Source organism: Rousettus aegyptiacus, unplaced genomic scaffold, assembly GCF_014176215.1.
Source record: "Rousettus aegyptiacus isolate mRouAeg1 unplaced genomic scaffold, mRouAeg1.p scaffold_m13_p_7, whole genome shotgun sequence".
NCBI lineage: Eukaryota > Metazoa > Chordata > Mammalia > Chiroptera > Pteropodidae > Rousettus > Rousettus aegyptiacus.
This window is the reverse complement of record NW_023416310.1, coordinates 59,985,898-59,999,232: the sequence shown is the minus strand read 5'-3', so window position 1 is coordinate 59,999,232 and position 13,335 is coordinate 59,985,898. Positions and strand designations below refer to the sequence as shown.

Genomic DNA, 13,335 nt, shown 5'->3' with positions numbered 1-13,335 from the left:
GAAAGGTGAAAGGAGCGCCACGTGTATTTCCGCCTTTCGATCTTTTGATCCTGGAGAGGCAACATCCACTACCCTCCACCCCCCACCTCACCTAACCCTCACAGGGCGTGGCCGCAGCATCGTCCTCCGTCGCGCGCCGTGGGCTCCAGCCCGGCTGGCTGCGCTCCGCGCCCCGCGCGCCCCACGCGCCCTCGCGGCCCGCCACGCGCCCCACTCTAAAGTAAACACCGAGGAGCGGCGGCGGCCGGACGGGTGCAGCGCCGCCGCCTGCCGCCTGACTCGGAGCTGCGGCCGGGGCTGAGCCATGGCCGAGGGCGTGGCGGCCTCCCCATCGGGCGGCGCGGGCGGCCGGGGCCTGCACAGCGGCATCATCCAGTGGTGAGCGGCCGGCACCTTCCTGCTGGCCGGGTTTTGAGGTCTGGGCTGGGAGGATGGGCGGGGGGAGGCGGGGGACGCTCCGGGCCCTTAGAATGGAAGCGGTGGGGCCAGAAGGGGGGAGGCGTCGCTCCGTCCGCTGCTGCCCACAATACCTACGACGAATACCAAGTGCGAGGAGGAGCGATGGCCCGCGCTCTGGACCCCGATTAAAGGTCTAAAAGAACAGCTGCTCACACCCAGGACTGGCGCCTTTTAACGCTGGCTCACCGTAGCCACGAAAGGACCAGACTGGACGCACACAGCAAAGGCCTCCTGGTCGGGAGTCAGCAGCAATGGGCAGTGTAGCTCTTCCCGGGGGCATCCCTGTTGGCCACCCTTGTCTTGGGAAGCAATCCAGCCTGCCCGCCGCCACCGAGGGGGGCTCGTGTGTTGAACCCGCGCTTACACTTACAGCAGAAAGCACGGGGGCGTTGGCCAGCAAAGGAAACGTTTTCTTAGTTTGAGATCCAAAATGGGATGTTTTCTAACTAAAAGCAAAGCAATTTTTAGCTATAACAATGCATTCCAGATTGTGAAATTCACTTCTGGCTGTTTAAATAGAGGAGAAAAAACTGGAAAGAAAAATACCGTTAGCCCTTGAGATTAATGAAACTCATGGGTTTGTAGCTCTTTATAAATAGGAAAATAATTGAAACCAGTCCTAAAACCTCAGTTTTATAACGTGAATAACTAGTGGATATCTGATTACTTTGTTTTGCTTGTTTGTTTTAAGGAATATTTCTCAGGCAAGACTTTCTGAAAAAGTTGTATGAGTGAAATAGAAAAATGAAGGGTGTGTTTGTGATTACAACCCAAACAGGACTAAATGTTTACCCTTTTCTTCCAAAAGAAAAAATTTTGATGTATTTTATCTTGCTTAAGAGAAAAATCCCAAAGAATAAATATTAAAACACAATGTTTTCAGAGTGTTACACAGCAGTGTTCTATTTCTTTTACACCCCCTAACTCAGAGCCCCCAGCTATCGGCTCCATCTTAAAAGAAAGGACCCTGAGAATGCCTCTGTCAGCTATTTCAGGCCACTGTTCGGTAAACTGGAGTTTCGGGGGTTTGCAGTTGTGCTCCCGGGTCTTGCAATAATGATTCAAGATATAAAAAAAAATACCTGGACATCGTCCTAAGGGTGTTTGTGAGCTGAGAGAAGCAGGTTGCATACACTGCACATACCCTAAGTCACTTAGGGTGCTATAGACCATTTTAGCAGTGAACCTAACTAAGTCCTATGCCATGAATTTTTGCTCTTACAGGTCTCTGACCCACAAGGGTCACGCTTTTCAAGGGGTAGGGGTGAGGAAGGGTATAGTGTCCCATGGAGGGACTGGCATTTAGGCATCCAGTCTAGGAGGTGGGATGTTTAACAGATTGCTCGTATTGGTGGCTTTAACACTGACATTAAAAACACAACCCCAACCACTTTGCACCCATTAGGATGGCCATTATCAAACAAAAAAAAGATAGAAAATAACATGCTGGTGAGGATGTGGAGAAATTGGAGCCCTCGCACACTGTTGGTGAGAATGTAAAATGGTGCAGCTGCTATGGAAAACGATATGGAGGTTCCTCAAAAAATTGATAGTAGAACTATCATATGACCCAGTAATGCCACTCCTGGGTATGTCCCCCAAGAATTGAAAGCAGGGACTCAACCAGGTACTTATACACTTACACTCATAGCAGCATTGTGCATAATAGCCAAAAGGTGGAAGTAGCCCAAGTGTCTATCACAGATGAATGGACAAACAAAAGGTGGTCTATACATAAAATGGACTATTAGCCCTGAAAAGGAAGGAAATTCTAGCACAGGCCACAACATGAGTGAATCTGGAGGACACTATGCTAAGTGAAATAAGCCAATCACAAAAGGACAAATATTGTGTGATTCCACTTATATGAGGTTCCTAGAGTGGCCGGTTTCATAGCGACAGAAAGCAGAATGGTGGTTGCCAAGGGCAGTGGGGTAGAGAGTGGGAAATGGGTAGTTAGGGTTTAATGGGGACAGGGTTTCAGTTTTGCAAGATGAAAAGAGTTGTTGGGATGGATGGTGGTAATAGTCGCCCGGCAATGTGAAGGCACTTAATGCTGCTGAATTGTATATTTTAAAATGGTAAATTTCATGCTGTGTATATTTTACCACAATTGAAAAATAAATAATTAAAAAGAGAGCCACACAGCAGAGCCTCTCAGTTTGTAATGCAGAGCCTTGGCATCCTAGAGGATGTTAGAAGACGCCAGGAAGACCAACTTCCAGAAGAGCGGCAGTGGGTCCTGGCGAGTGAGCTCAGGCTTCCGTGCCAAAGATCAGGGAGGGACCAATTGTTGTCCCATGGAAGAAATGCTCCATTTTCAGCATTATCAATAAGTCACTACCTAGGTCCTCAATGTTTTTTAGAAACTTTGGTGGCACTGTCATCAGCACATGATATACATTCTCCAAGGAGAAAGAAAGGTCCCACCAGGAGCAGACAGTGTCTGGGGACAGAAGTAATAGAAGTTTCTATTTTGTGGGCAGTAGGGACTTAGAAACTAGGAGAGGAATGCTCAGACCCCTGGGGAGCATACAGAGCTGAACTGCACTCATCTGACTTCCCTTGCTGGGCAGTGCAGACCCAACAGGCTTCAGACCTCAGGCAAAACTCTAAGAGTCCTCTAATCTCTGTGCATGCTCAGTTTGGCTGTAGACTAACCATCTCCTGCATGTAAATATGACTTTTTAAAATTTCTGCAGATTCTGTTGGAATTAATAAAATGCACATTTATTTAAGGTACAGAATTCATAGTAGCTTTTGACAAGGCTGAATCAAAGGACAAAAGGGAGCAATCAGAAAATGTGAGAACTGCAGGACTAGGTATGTGGACTCTGAAGTTGGCCATTATCAGATTGTCCATCAGCCAATACAAGGAGAACATCATGAATGTTCTTAAGATCTTAGCCAGCAACCTTGTCTGATTGTGAGAACTGGAAAATGCTGTTATTGCGCAGCCAAGCAAGGAAGTCAGTGACCTGACCCACTTCGAACTTGGATAGTGTACACTAGTATAATGGTGTATCATCCAATGACATTTCAGTGTAAAATTTGTGACCAGTCTCACCAGATCTGCCCAGCCCTGCTGCCCGCACATTCCTCATTCAGCCTCTCCTTGGAGCCACATGTAGCTGAAAGTCAGGCTCACCTACCGCAGGTACTTCTGTGCTGCCAGTCTGCCAACATGGACATCTTCCTTGCTTCTACTCAGGATCTCAGAGGCACACATAAAATGATAACATGCACTTCCATGTGCCAGCAATCTACTAGGCACATCACATACTTGTTTTCTAATCACAAAAACTATGAATTGTAGCAGAGTCAGAATTTAAACCTAGGCCTGTGAGGTTCAAAGCCCTGGGTAAGTCATGACCATAACTTCTTGTGTGTGTGGAGACAACACAGTGGCACAACTTCTGTTTGAGCTGAAGTAGACCTTTGTCCCTGGATAGAGATGCTCTTCCAGGACAAGCCAATGCCCACTTCCAAAACTTCCATTGATTCGGTTAATGCCTGCTGACCACCTCCCACAGGCCAGTCTCTGAGACCTGGCTGGAAACTCTGGATAAAGGACCAAAGGCATATGGTCAGAGATGGAGTGAACCGAGCAACAGCCCAGGGCACCAAACCAGGAGACAGCCCCTTCCTGGTGCGTGTGGTGCAGAAAAGATTGCAAAGACCTATATTGTTATTCTTGTTAATAGCAGACTCAGTAGTGCCATTTTGAAAGAGGGAACAAAAGTTCACAGAGGCCCGGAGCAAATGAATTTCTGCGACAAGGAAAACTAATTTGTAAAAATTTAGAGTTTATTTTAAGGAGCAAGTGTTTCGTACATTTCTTTTTTAAGGAGACCATTCTGTGACAAATCAATAGAAGCTGTGAATAAAAAAAGTGAGTGTGTTTTGTGCAAAGGAAATCATCAACAAAACAAAAAGACAACTGACTGTTTGGGAGAAGATATTCACTAATGATGCATCTGATCAGGGGTTAATATCCAAAATTTATAAAGAACTTATACAACTCAACGACAACAACAAAAAACAAACAATTCAATTAAAAAATGGGAAGAAGACCTGAATAGATACTTCTCCATAGAGAAAATACAGATTGCTAACAGACATATGAAAAGATGCTCAAGGTCGCTAATAATCGGAGAAGTGCAAATTAAAACTATGATGAGATATCACCTTACACATGTCAGAATGGCTATCATCAATAAATTAAAAATAAAAAGCACAGCAAATATTTGTGAGGATGCAGAGAAAAGGAAACCCTCATACATTGTTGGTGGGATTGCAAATTGATACAGCTGCTATGGAAAACAGTATGGAGATTCCTCAAAAAATTAAAAATGGATATACCTTTTGACCCAGCAACTACATTTCTGGATATTTATCCAAAGAAAATGAAGACAATAATTTGTAAGGATCTATGCACTCCGATATTCAGGGCAGCACAATTTACAATAGCCAAGATACGGAAGCAACCTAAATGCCCATCAATAGACGATTGGATAAAGAAATTATAGTCCATGTGTAAAATGGAATATTACTCAGCCATTAAAAAAAATTTTTAAAAACAACAATGAAATTCTACCATTTGCAATGACATAGATGGACCTAGAGGTTATTATGCTGAGTGAAATAAGTCAGATGGAGAAAGAAAGATACCATATGATTTCACTAACATGAGGAATCTAAGGAACAAAAAGAACAAACTAATCAAAAACAGACTCACAAATATAGTGGACAATTTGGTGACAGACAGAGGGGAGGGGAGTTGGGAGGCTGGGAGAATGGGATGAAGGGTCAAAGAAGTACAAATTAGTAGTTGATAGTTGGGCATGGGGAGCATGGCAAAGGAAATGCAGTTAGCATTAATATGATGGCTAAGTGGAGGGCCAGGGGAGGGAGGGAGCAATAGGGGGGATAGTTTAATGAACATTATAGATGTCTAACCAATGTATTGTATACTTGAAACTAATTTAAATAAGTTATTTTTTAAAAAAAGTGAGTTTGAACTTAATGCCTGTCACATTTTGCTGCAGCTCCTCAAGCTTAGCCAGTTGTCTGTCATACTTTGGGTAGAGTTCATATATCAACAAGTGGTGTCTTAACTAAAGAAATATACAATTCACCTAGATATACAAATTTGTCACTCCACCAATAGACATCATCCTCTATTCAACCTTGAGCCAAATAATTGGTGCAATAGCAGCTATATTTCAACCATTGTGAAATACCTGAGGTGTCAGGTTCCCACAGTAATGTCATGGGGGAATCTCAGAAAACCTCCTCCTTGGGCTTGTACTGAGATGAATAATGTCCCCCAAAACGCATGTCCATATGGAACCTCAGAATATGACCTTATCTGGAAACAGAGTCTTTGCAGATGTAATTAGTGAAATGAAAGATGTAATTAGTGAAATCCAGTGAGATAAAATTGCACTGGATTAGAGTGGGCCCTACTTCTAATGACTGGTGTCCTTATAAGAGAGAAAGGACACTCAGGAGAAGACCAGGTGAAGATGGAGGAAGACATTGGAGTGATGTATTAACAAGCCAAGGAACTCCCAGGATTTCTGGCAATCACCAGAAGTAAGGAGAAAAGCAAAGAGCTGATTCTCCCTCAGAGCCTCTGGAAGGAACCAACCCTGCTGACACCTTGATTTTGGACTTTCAGCTTCCACAACCGTGAGAGAATAAATTTCTGTTGTTTTAAACCACCCAACCTCTGGTAATTTGTTACCGGATGGAAACCCATTCAGGGCCAGATAGTCGCCCCCACTGCCCACATACTGATTTTTCCCTCTTCTAGGAAGCCAATGGAGTTAGCTATGGTCTTTAGCTCTCAAGGAAAGTAAATTTAGGCCTCACCCTGCTGCACCCCAGAAAATAAGCTGTATGTCATCAATAAGAAAGGAGAAGATATGTTATTGGTAAAGTTCTAGAAATTTTTCTGTGTTTAAAAATTATGCTGATTGCCTTATGTATTTCTTGAAAAGAATGGGGAGAAAACTGACAGTATGTCCCCAACCAGAAGAGGGAAGGTTGTACTTGGATGTCACTACGGACCACATTTTGTGACCCCAGTCACCTTCGCTACTTGCCCCACACACTCACATACCTGTTGCTGGAACAGACACCTGGCTGTCCCTACTGGCCGGCTGTGGGCTGTAAGCCACTGGCAGAGTCCCTCGTTCCCAGGTGATCCCCACCCACCCCAGGGCCCTAGCTCATTTGGGCAGTTGAAGGTCTCACCCTGAGTAGAGGCCTAGGTTGCTGCAGATCACACTTGAATGTCACTTAGCTCTGTCCCCAGCAGGAGATAAAGGAGAGTGAAAGTGTACTGTCTCTCTGTCTCTTGGTGTCTTGAATTTTACATTTTATTGTAATTTTAAAAGTCAAAATATAGTGATCCACTCTAAATCACTTGGGTTTAAAAGTCATACAAACAACTATTTCAGAGATAGAGGGGGTGGGAGGAAGAGCTGTGCCCTCTTGCCCTGGGTCACAGGTACATGGGGACTGAGAAGCCACACTGGCCCCTGCAGTCACCTGCAGGGATAATAGACTATGAGGGGGTATTGTTTTATATCTTAGAGAGTAAATACTCCACTTTATAGTTATACAGATCTTGGCTGCAACCTTTATAAAGCTACATTAAATAACAATGTTCACTGAGCCCAATAATTTGGACTTCTTTCTAATATACCTACATGCCAAAAATATAAACCACAACAACAAAATTCACCATGCTAGTAATCAAAAGGTCCACAAACAATATTCTTAACTCTGGGCCGAAAACAGAAGGATAGAGTATCGATGCTAATTGGTGAGACTTTGCAGTCAATGAATCAAACATATTTCATTTAGTTGGATCCCACACTTGTGTCTGATTGCTGATCCTGATCAAAATGTCCTGTTCTAGAAAAACAGACACCAATTTCCTCTTCCTCGTCTTTGTCCACAGGTTGGTGGACAATTTCTGCATTTGCGAAGGGTACAGTGTGCCTCGCTGCCTCATGTATGAGATTTATGTGGAGACCTGTGGGCAAAATGCCCAAAACCAAGTCAACCCGGCCACATTTGGGAAGGTAAGTTGTCAAGAAAAAATATACAGTATTCACCAAGTTAAAAAAAAAAAAAGTAATTAAGTTAATTGATAACGAATGTTAGAATTTGTTTGGGCCTAATAGGTTCTCAATGGGCGTGATTGGCTTTGCTCTGGAAAGCTGACCAGATGGTTAACATACTACTTCATCTCCATGGAAAAGCCATTCTGTCCTTTGTTCACACCTCATGGTTGAGGGCCCGAGAAAGGTAAAGAGAACAATTATGGCAGCTTCAGACACTCCACCAGGTTAGCCAGGCCATTATATCCACCTAGAAGTACCCAAACTCAGCACCACAAAACTTCTAAGAGCCTCTGCATTTCAGACAGCCAATGCTTCCCACAATTTGGTTGCACTCATAGAACTTGCGGGATCTTAAAAGCTGTATCCGGAACTTTGTTTAGAACATACGGTCTATAGCAAGCACTAGCACGGAAGGAAGTCTACTTGAGACCCTCCACATTCAATGAATATTTATTGAGCAGCCTCTTTGTGTCAAGCACTGTTTTGGATCCTGGGGATATGACAAGGAACAACACAGAGAAAAATGCCTGCCCTTTGTTGAACTCATTCAATTATAGTTGGGGGAGACAGATATGTAAGATATAATATTCAGTATAATAGATGGGATAAATGCTAAGGGAGAAAATAGAGCAGGAGGAGATCAGGGCTCTAAGGAAAAGGGGCATCTCATCTCATCCAATTGCATGTCTGACCGAGCCTCACAGTATCAAGTCCAGCACTATTCAACACACATCCGCTGGGAGCCATAGACATAATTTTAAATATTTTAGTATCGTCAGATTAAAAGATTTTTAAAGACAATAGTTTTTTATTATTTTAAAATTTAATCGAAAATATTTGAAATATTACCATTTCACTATGGAATCAATATTAAAAAGTCATTGAGTTATTTTTCATTTTTTTTCTTCATGCTAAATCTCAAAAACCTGGTGTGTATTTTCCACATAAGCCCATCTCAGTTCAGGCTAGCCGCCGTGCTTATTAGCTGCATGTGGCTGGTGGTTCCCATCTGTGACAGCCCACGGCTAGAAGCTAAGTCACTGGGCAGCTCTTCTCTCTCCTTCTGATGCATCCTTAAACCACGGGCACTTGGCTTCTTTGCACTGGTCCACCCCATGCCCTACACCACTTTCCTCATCGCCCTGCCTGGCAGCATTATCCAATGGAAGGGGGCCAACTCTAGCTTGACATGCTGTGGCTCTGTATGATCTCTACTTCCTTTTCTAAGAAACCCAAGACTCCTTTTCAAAACATTTTTTATATTTTCTTAGCAGTTGTTTCACCTCTAGGACAGTCCCACTGCAGAGTATTCCAAAGAAGGAGTTAGAAAGAGACTCTAGTGTGTGACAGTGGGCATTTCTTTAGCATTTTTCATTTTAATACCCCCTTAGAATCCATTCCCCGAGAAACGATCTTCCAGCTCTTGTTGAGAATTTGCCTAAAGAATGGGCCAGTCCAATGAGCTGACATGAAGAAGGGACACCATGCTGCTGAATTTGTGACTCAATGGAGAAGGGAGAGGAAGAGGAAAAGGATATGATCCCAAAGCATGTTTACAAGAAACACAACAAAATACCCAATTCTCATTTCCTCCCTTTTCCCCTGGGAATGGAGCTGATTCCAGATCCCACACGGGTTGCCTATGCAGATGTTGAAGTGTTTCTTGTTCCCTTTTGCAGTCCCGGGCACATGATGGGTGATGCTCATTCCTGGTGCAAGTGATAATCTTACATGGATGAGGGAATTTCCGTAACGCTGACTTCCTTTTTCAAAATAACTTGTACTGATGTTTTTTATGATTATAAAAGTAATACACTCCCTTTAGAGAAAATGTGAGAATTGGAGAAACATGTATAAAAGAGCTATGGTCTCACCGTCCAGAGATGTAGCCAAGTGTGTGGTTTGTTTGCATGCTCGCATGCATGTACGCACACGTGTGACCAGCAGGAACTGGGGGGAGTAATCACACAGTGACTTTGTCTTTGTTTCCATGTTCCTTTGGTCTGCTCATTGGGTGAGTCTTCTTCTGCCTTGAATGAGTGTTTGAGAAGGCAGCATGACCACTCCAGAAATTCTTGGTGATACAAAGCTCGGTTGTCATTCTAATTTACTGAACAGTATCTGATGCTTAGACTGTCCAGTCCTATAATCTGAACTGAGTTTGAAGTTCTTTTCCCGATCTACAGTGTGGTTTCTTGCCAGCAGAGAACTAGGTGTGGGGTCTTCGTCTTTCCTCTCTCCTCCTCCCTCCCCCACCTTACTGGATGCTGGTTTGACCCCCCTGGGACGGGATAGGTAAAAATGGCTGGACAGTTTCTACTGTGAGTCTTCATGCTTTGGGAGCCAGGCAGACTCTCGTCCCCTGGTTCCTTCTGTGGCTTCTTTGGAGCGGCCCCAGGAAATGTTCTAGTATGCACCCCTTGCGTTGGTGAATGACTCCTGCCAAAACTTGACCGCCCGTCCTAGGCCCTTGCTGGGCAGAATCTGGGCTTGGGTGGCTTCAGCTCTTTCTCACATGTGGCAGCTTCGTCACAGAAACTGCTCAGCCATCCTTGACCTGAGCAGACTGTGGGTGTGCCAGCTGAAACCAGTGGCCATTCTCCTCTGCCTGTCAGCCCCGACCACTGGCCATCCATCGCCCATCCTCCAGGAAGGAGCTCTATGCCCTGGTCAGACACTACTTGCACGGGCCTTACAATAAGCTCTTGAGTGAATCCATGATTCCCCTTCTGATAGGCCTAAGGTGATAGGACCATACCAGGTTCCATACACTCTTTACAGGTGAGGGGGTGGTCTTGCCACAAGAAATCCCCTCACACTTCCTCCTCTCTCTACATCTTTCTGGGTGATTCAAGTCGAAGGCTTTTTTGAGTTTTAAAACCAAATTTTAGCCAAATGTTTGAGGGTGTGAATACCCTAGGGTATGTGTTTCACAATTTACTTTGCTGCCTATTGTCCTCATGCCTCGTCCTATTTGGATACTTTGCGGTTGGATGGATAGATGGACTGATATATGGATGAACAGATGGACAGACAGGTGGACAGACACACACACAGACAGATGCACCAATGGTTTACTTTCTAACATCACTAAGCCTGTAATCAGACTAATTAGGTTAAAACCTGCGCAAGTTATTTAATCTTTATGTGCCTTAACTTCATCTTCTGTAAAATGAGAATATCTGTAATGTTATAATAACGCCTACTTCATAAGATGCTTTTAAGAAATTAATGTAAAGAGAATTGAACAGGCTTGGCACATAGGAAGCACCCACATGGTTATAAAGCATTTTTTAGGATGTTCAAGAATTCATCTAACCATTTTCTTTATTGAAAATTTAGTTCATTTATAATTTTTCTCTACTCTAAGTATCATAAATCTCCATCTGTATCTAATAATTTCCCTGGAGAGATTCTAGACAATTGCAACCAATTTATACCCCTCATGGTAGTTCTTGATATTTATACCCAAATCCATCATATTGTTAACCTAGAATATTTGTTGGGTAAGAACTATATTTAGTTGTCTTGACTTACACTTTTTTGTGTGATTAGGGAAGACAAGCACTTTTGCATGTGTTTTGGTTGTATGTATCTGTGTGTACAGATATCATCACCAGACCCCTTTTTATTGATATATCAGATATCAGTGTTTTTCCTATTGATTTATGTGAGCTCTCTCAATGTGAAGTATATACATTTTTTGCTTACTACATTGTTCGGAAATAATTATCTCAGTTGGTTTTTAAATTTTAACTGTGGTGTACCTGATCACAAAATGAAATCACAGCATAGACTGGAATTGGAATTACTCAGTAAAATAAAATGTACTGATTATTCTACTGCCAAATGACTAGTCAATTTATTTCTGCTTCTCACTCCAGAACGCCAGATTGCTTTCTAGGGCCTTGAATCTAAGCCTGTTTTGTAATTCATAAAAGTTCTGTTAGTTACCTAGTATCTTACAACTAGACATATAGGGAAGGTTTTAAGGGGTTTTCTTAAGAAGAGACACAATTATCAGAATCTGTTAAAGTAGGAATTTCTGGCTCCTGGTTCTGCATTTAGATCTCGTTGACTTTTCTTTTATCTCTTGCCATTTATTTTCCATCTGTATATTTGGGTTCTCCCTCTCTGAAGGGACCTGTCAGTTTGGCCTCCCAACCTCAAGTTTTAACTGTGTAAGACTTACTTTCCCTGTTCCTTCATTGGCTTCCTGTAGGAAGAGGTAGGGCCTGGAGCCAGATAAGAGGAATGTTTCACCACACTGTCAAATCCTGCTGCTTGGAAACTAAGAAAAAAAGAAAGGGGTGCAACAGGAAACCAAGCGGAAGAGGAGACTGAGTGATTATGGTGGGGGTTGTAGAAAATTAGCAGACATCATTACTTGACTGTGCAGAACACCACGGATTCCATGCTCCCTCTGTACGTTTGTAATTTCACCATGCTCTGAGATTTCCACTTTCAACAGACATGCCCTTGAACATCATGCATGCCATGGACCTCTTATAATTAGGAAACTGGAACAGATTTTTATTTTTTTAATGATCATAAACATAATATCAGTGCTATCTAACAAAATGTGCATCAAAATGATATCTGGTAGATGAGAATTCGAATCAGAAGTAGCTATGTTATTCAATATTGTAATAGTATTTGCTAACGAAAACTTAAAAAACTTTAAAAAAATTAGGTAAACAAATGAATAATAAAAAGTGAAAATGATCGCAATAGAAAAAGAGGAAAACAGTAAAATTATGGACACTTACACGATGAACTATTATGCAACTGTTAATAATCCCTGTTTTCAGAGAATTCTTAATGACAATGGGAAATGTTTATGGTACAGTGTGGACGGAAGTAAGTAGAAAGCGAGATTGCAAACGTGTTAATGGTGTGATGCCAGTTTTTTCATCTGTGCACCACAGAAATACACAAACTAAGGCTTTGGAAAAAGATCGGAAGGAACCATATTGAGGTTTAAATGGCAGTTTCCTCTGAGTGGAATGTTTTCCTCTTCCTATTTGTCTGTCCTTTTAAAATTTCATTTACATATACTTTCTTTATCATCAGGAGAGGGGAAATACGATTTAAACATTATAAGAGAAGAAACTGGAAGTTTTATTTCTAAATCTTTTTACTGCAACTTTAAATCTGGCTTATTCTTTCAGCTTGTGCGTTTGGTTTTCCCTGATCTTGGCACCCGGAGACTAGGCACGAGAGGAAGTGCCAGGTAGGTTTATCATTTTTGTTTTATTTTAAATGTCAACAACAAACATTTTGTAAAAAATCATAAAATGGATGATCAAAAAATGCAAAACTAAACCAAAAAACTAAAAATATCAACTCTACCCAAAGAGTTCCCATAATTCAGACGAAATCCTAGTGCTTGAAATAATTCAGCCGATGATGAAACCAAATATTAGCTTCTATTTTCTTAGGGATTTTGTTAAAATACAAAAGTCACAATGTATTTTTTTGTTCTAACACCTTAAATATGGCTAATTGTTGAAATAGTTAAATAATTATACACACATAGAATAATAGCATTGTTTTAATTACTCTCAGAGCTAAAATTTCTAATTAGTATATTTGAATTAAAGTCAGAAGATTAGGTACCGAGGCTACATTTTAACACAAAATGAAATTCCAGTGTTACTGGTGTATAGTGTTATAGCTGTCACTCGATTATTATTGTTGTTTGTTGTTTGTTTTAAAAAGGCCGTAATTAGTGAGA

General features: G+C 42.1%; 1 protein-coding gene across 1 annotated transcript in view; it reads left to right on the top strand.

Annotated features, from left to right (window-relative positions):
- The first annotated feature begins 302 nt into the window (after positions 1 to 302).
- RFX8 (regulatory factor X8) overlaps positions 303 to 13,335 on the top strand; it is a 51,677-nt gene continuing 38,644 nt past the window's right edge. The window contains exons 1-3 of the mRNA XM_016120746.2: positions 303 to 378; positions 7,433 to 7,556; positions 12,770 to 12,831. Of these exons, the coding sequence (XP_015976232.2) occupies positions 305 to 378; positions 7,433 to 7,556; positions 12,770 to 12,831 (260 nt within the window). The 5' untranslated portion in view covers positions 303 to 304. The remainder of the gene's footprint in view (positions 379 to 7,432; positions 7,557 to 12,769; positions 12,832 to 13,335) is intronic.